The sequence below is a fragment of the Ahaetulla prasina genome, chromosome 6 (genome assembly GCF_028640845.1).
Source record: "Ahaetulla prasina isolate Xishuangbanna chromosome 6, ASM2864084v1, whole genome shotgun sequence".
NCBI classification, from domain to species: domain Eukaryota; kingdom Metazoa; phylum Chordata; class Lepidosauria; order Squamata; family Colubridae; genus Ahaetulla; species Ahaetulla prasina.
This window is the reverse complement of record NC_080544.1, coordinates 107549873-107554779: the sequence shown is the minus strand read 5'-3', so window position 1 is coordinate 107554779 and position 4907 is coordinate 107549873. Positions and strand designations below refer to the sequence as shown.

At 46.3% G+C, this 4907-nt stretch overlaps 1 protein-coding gene across 1 annotated transcript in view; it reads left to right on the top strand.

Annotated features, from left to right (window-relative positions):
• The first annotated feature begins 1136 nt into the window (after positions 1-1136).
• EEF1AKMT4 (EEF1A lysine methyltransferase 4) overlaps positions 1137-4907 on the top strand; it is a 64020-nt gene continuing 60249 nt past the window's right edge. The window contains exon 1 of the mRNA XM_058187120.1: positions 1137-1428. Coding sequence (XP_058043103.1) covers positions 1248-1428 — 181 coding nt within the window. The 5' untranslated portion in view covers positions 1137-1247. The remainder of the gene's footprint in view (positions 1429-4907) is intronic.

The following is a 4907-nucleotide window of genomic DNA, read 5'->3' as shown; positions in this document are numbered from 1 at the left end:
CCAATGCGCTCCCCCGCCTGGCCTCGCCCGGCGTCGACAGTTCCGGCCGCGGCAGCGTCCCAACCCCCCCCCACACACACACCCTCGTCCTCTCCTTCTCTCGACGGCAGTTCAGAAGCGGCGGGGGCTTGCCCGGGATCTCCCGGTGGTCTCCCGTCCAGCGGCAGATCAAACAGTGCCAGCTCAGCGCTATCCTCCAAGCGGGGAGGGTTTCTGTGAAAAGTCTGCTCCTGGAGGGGTGGTTTTCTTCTGCAAGAATGCGCAAAGGCGTTTTTTTTCCCCCCCCCTTTGGCCAAGGTGCCAAGAATCTTGAGGCTCTCCTGGTGGTCTCCCTTCCGTGCACTTCCTCCCTAACCTCTAGTGCAGGGGTCTCCAACCTTGGTCCCTTTAAGGCTTGTGGACTTCAACTCCCAGAGTTCCTCAGCCAGCTTTGCTGGCTGAGGGACTCTGGGAGTTGAAGTCCACAAGTCTTAATAGAATAGAATAGAATTTTTTATTGGCCAAGTGTGATTGGACACACAAGGAATTTGTCTTGGTGCATATGCTCTCAGTGTACATAAAAGAAAAGATGCCTTCATCAAGGTACAACACTTGCAACACAATTGATGGTCAATATATCAATATATTGATATATTTTTTAAATTGATATAGGCACTTCACCTAGGATTCTCCTCATTCTGACAGCTTTCAAACCACCAGGGAACTTCTGTTAATAGCGTTTGTCGACTTGAACACACCGATGACTTGAAATTTGCCAGATAAAAGGGTTTATGGTAGCTTGTTCTTTCTAACACAGGGCTCCCCAAACTGGCCAATCTTAAAGGCTTGTGGACTTCAACTCCCAGAATTCCTCAGCCAGCAGTGGGATTCTGGGAGTTGAAGTCCACAAGTCATCAAAGTCTGTGAAGATTCTCATTCATCCAGGTCAGGGGTCTCCAATCTTGGTCCCTTTAAGACTTGTGGACTTCAACTCCCAGCTTTGCTGGCTGAGGGACTCTGGGAGTTGAAGTCCACAAGTCTTAAAGGGACCAAGGTCGGAGACCCCCTGATCTAACAGACCCAAACCCTCCTAGCTCGCGTTTCCGGGGGGACCGCTTTTATCCACCCTCCCCGCTCTGCAACCGGAAGCTCCACGTGGTTTTGCCAGGCCACGTGGAAGGGCAGGTATCCCAAGGGCTGCCGAGCACAGGCGGCCGAGGGCAGTTCAATCATTCGCTGGTCGCCGGGCTTTCCTCCTCCCCCGCCACATGGAGGAGGCCCCGCGGAGGCAGCGCCCGGCTTCCAACGCCAGGTACCGGGAGCGGGGCTTCTGGGAGGCGCGGTACGAGCAAGACGGGGCCGAGCCCACCGAGTGGTTCGGGGGCTTGGAGGCTTTTCGCCAAGAGCTGGAGGCGGAACTGAAGCCGGGGGATCGGATCCTGGTACTGGGTAAGCGGTCGCCCCGACCCTCCTTTGGCAAGGGTCTCCAACCGTGGTCCCTTTAAGACTTGTGGACTTCAACTCCCAGAGTTCCTCAGCCAGCTTTGCTGGCTGAGGGACGCTGGGAGTTGAAGTCCACAAGTCTTCAAAGGACCAGGTTTGCTGGCTGAGGGACTCTGGGAGTTGAAGTCCACAAGTCTTAAAGGGACCAGGCTTGCTGGCTGAGGGACGCTGGGAGTTGAAGTCCACAAGTCTTAAAGGGACCAGCTTTGCTGGCTGAGGGACTCTGGGAGTTGAAGTCCACAAGTCTTAAAGGGACCAGCTTTGCTGGCTGAGGGACTCTGGGAGTTGAAGTCCACAAGTCTTAAAGGGACCAGCTTTGCTGGCTGAGGGACGCTGGGAGTTGAAGTCCACAAGTCTTAAAGTGACCAGCTTTGCTGGCTGAGGGACGCTGGGAGTTGAAGTCCACAAGTCTTAAAGTGACCAGCTTTGCTGGCTGAGGGATGCTGGGAGTTGAAGTCCACAAGTCTTTGCTGGCTTTGCTGGCTGAGGGACTCTGGGAGTTGAAGTCCACAAGTCTTAAAGGGACCAGCTTTGCTGGCTGAGGGACGCTGGGAGTTGAAGTCCACAAGTCTTAAAGGGACCAGCTTTGCTGGCTGAGGGACGCTGGGAGTTGAAGTCCACAAGTCTTTGCTGGCTTTGCTGGCTGAGGGACTCTGGGAGTTGAAGTCCACAAGTCTTCAAGGGACCAGGTTTGCTGGCTGAGGGACGCTGGGAGTTGAAGTCCACAAGTCTTCAAGGGACCAAGGTTGGAGACCCCTGCTCCTTAGGGTTGTGTGTTATTTGCGCGCGTAGAGGCTCCAAGCAACGCACGTGGCTCGCCGAAATGCGCGCTTCCTTTTTCCTCCAGAATCCTTAAAAGCTGGCTGGGGAATTCTGGGAGTTGAAATCCTACAAGCCTTCAAGTTGCCAGGCTTGAGAAATACTGATTTATTTTTTTTAGGGCTTGGGGATCGGAAACTTGGATCGGAAACCTGTGCGTTTCTTTTTCTTCTGCTGCTAAACAAATGATTCCCTCAACACTGTCAAACTATTCACATTGGGCTGCATTACTATTACTATTAGTCTTCTCATTGTTCCCACCATCCATCTCCTCCCACTTGTCACTGCATGACTGTAACTTTGTGGCTTGTATCCTTACGATTTTTATTGATATTGTTTCCTGATTGCTTATTTGTACCCTATGACTATCCTTATGACTATTCGTTATGTTGACGAATTTATCTTGTCTTTTTATGTAAAAACAATATAAATTGAACGATACAAGCAACATAGTTATAGTCATAAGTCGGAAGAGATAGATATTAGTAAGGAAGAGAAGAAGAATAGTAATACAGTCTTAGTAAATTATTTGTACACTGAGAGCATATGCACCAAAGACAATTCCTTATGGGTCCAATCACACTTGGCCAATAAAGAATTCTATTCTATTCTATTCTATTCTATTCTATCCCTATCCCTCCAGAATATTAAAATAGACTGGGAAATCCCCACACCATCAATTTGCCTAATTCAAAAAATATTAACCTACACAATCAGTGCTCCAACACAACAATAACTGAGTTGGAAAGGTACCTTAGAGGTCTTCTAGTCTAACCCTCGGCTCAAGCAAGAAACCCTATACCATTTCAGACAAGTGGTTGTCCAATCTTTTAGAATAGAATAGATTATTTTCCTTTCCTTTCCTTTCCTTTCCTTTCCTTTCCTTTCCTTTCCTTTCCTTTCCTTTCCTTTCCTTTCCTTTCCTTTCCTTTCCTTTCCTTTCCTTTCCTTTCCTTTCCTTTCCTTTCCAGACAAGTGGTTGTCCAATCTTTTAGAATAGAATAGATTATTTTCTTTTCCTTTCCTTTCCTTTCCTTTCCTTTAGCACCCACCCCCCTCCTAGAAGAATGAAATATTTTAGAAAATATTTAAAAGGCAGAATATATTTCCCTGGATAAGAAATGGAGAAACATGTTTTTTGTTTTTTTTTTTGTTTACATTTATACCCCGCCCTTCTCCGAAGACTCAGGGCGGCTTACAGTGTGTAAGGCAATAGTCTCATTCTATTTGTATATTTTTACAAAGTCAACTTATTGCCCCCCCAACAATCTGGGTCCTCATTTTACCTACCTTATAAAGGATGGAAGGCTGAGTCAACCTTGGGCCGGGCTTGAACCTGCAGTAATTGCAGGCTTTGTGTTCTTAATAACAGGCCTTACCAGCCTGAGCTATCCGGCCCCTTCCTGACTCCCCCCCCACCTTTGTCAATGGGCCATTAAAGCCTTAGCTAAGCTCACTCATTCTCCCCACCTTTCTCAATGGGTCATCATCATCTGCAACATAATAGAACCCATCTAGAACAGAAACTCACCACATGGCACCTGGGAAGATTACATCAGCCAGCAAGGCTAGCTAAGACCCCCACCCCCTGGGAGTCTGACAGCCAATCAGGATACTCTTCCTGTGCCCCAGAAAGTTCAAAGCTCAGAAAAAGCATAAAACCAGGGAGCACACAGGATCTCAGCCCTTTTCTGTTCAGGAACTCAAGCCATGTGATCCTGACCACCATTAAACCATCTTTCCAAGCAGCCTCCATGTTTCCAGTGACTTTGTCCCCACTTGGAACTGAACCCAGATGGATATTTCTTCCAACACTTTCCTTTCCTTTCCTTTCCTTTCCTTTCCTTTCCTTTCCTATCTGCCAAGTGTAATTGGACACACAAGGAATTTGTCTTGGCTCTCAGTGTACATAAAAGAAAAGATACGTTCATGAAGAATCATAAAGTACAACACTTAAATTTGTACACATAGGGTGCAAATTTAACACTTAATGGTACAACACTTAATGACAGTCATAGGGTACAAATAAGCAATCAGGAAACTATCAATATAAATCTTAAGGATACTAGTAACAAAGTTACAGTCATAAGTGGAAGGAGATGGGTGATGGGAACAATGAGAAGATTAATAGTAGTGCAGATTTAGTAACTAGTTTTGACAGTGTTGAGGTATTTATTTGTTTAGCAGAATGATGGCGTTCAGGAAAAAACTGTTCTTGTGTCTAGTTGTTCTGGTCTTTTCTTGCAAACTTCCCATGTTGGAGCACTCACAACTTCTGGAGGCAAGTGGTTAATTGTTCTCACTGTTAGGAAATTTCTCCTTAACTCCAGGTGGTTTCTCTACTTGATTAATTTCCATCCATTGTCCTTTTCTGCTCTTTGTGAGGCTATTTAATGAAGCTGAGCGAGAGACGTTTCAGAAAAGATGAATACATTTTTGTTATGCATTGTTAAAACAATCAAATAGATTATTGTTTTTTAAACATTTTTCTCTCAGAACTCCTTCCCACTTATAAAATCCACGGAGGTCTCCAAAAGAGGTCTCTTGTTGGCATTTTTTATATTTATCCATATTTAGCGTATTAAAAATTAAAACTTAACACATTT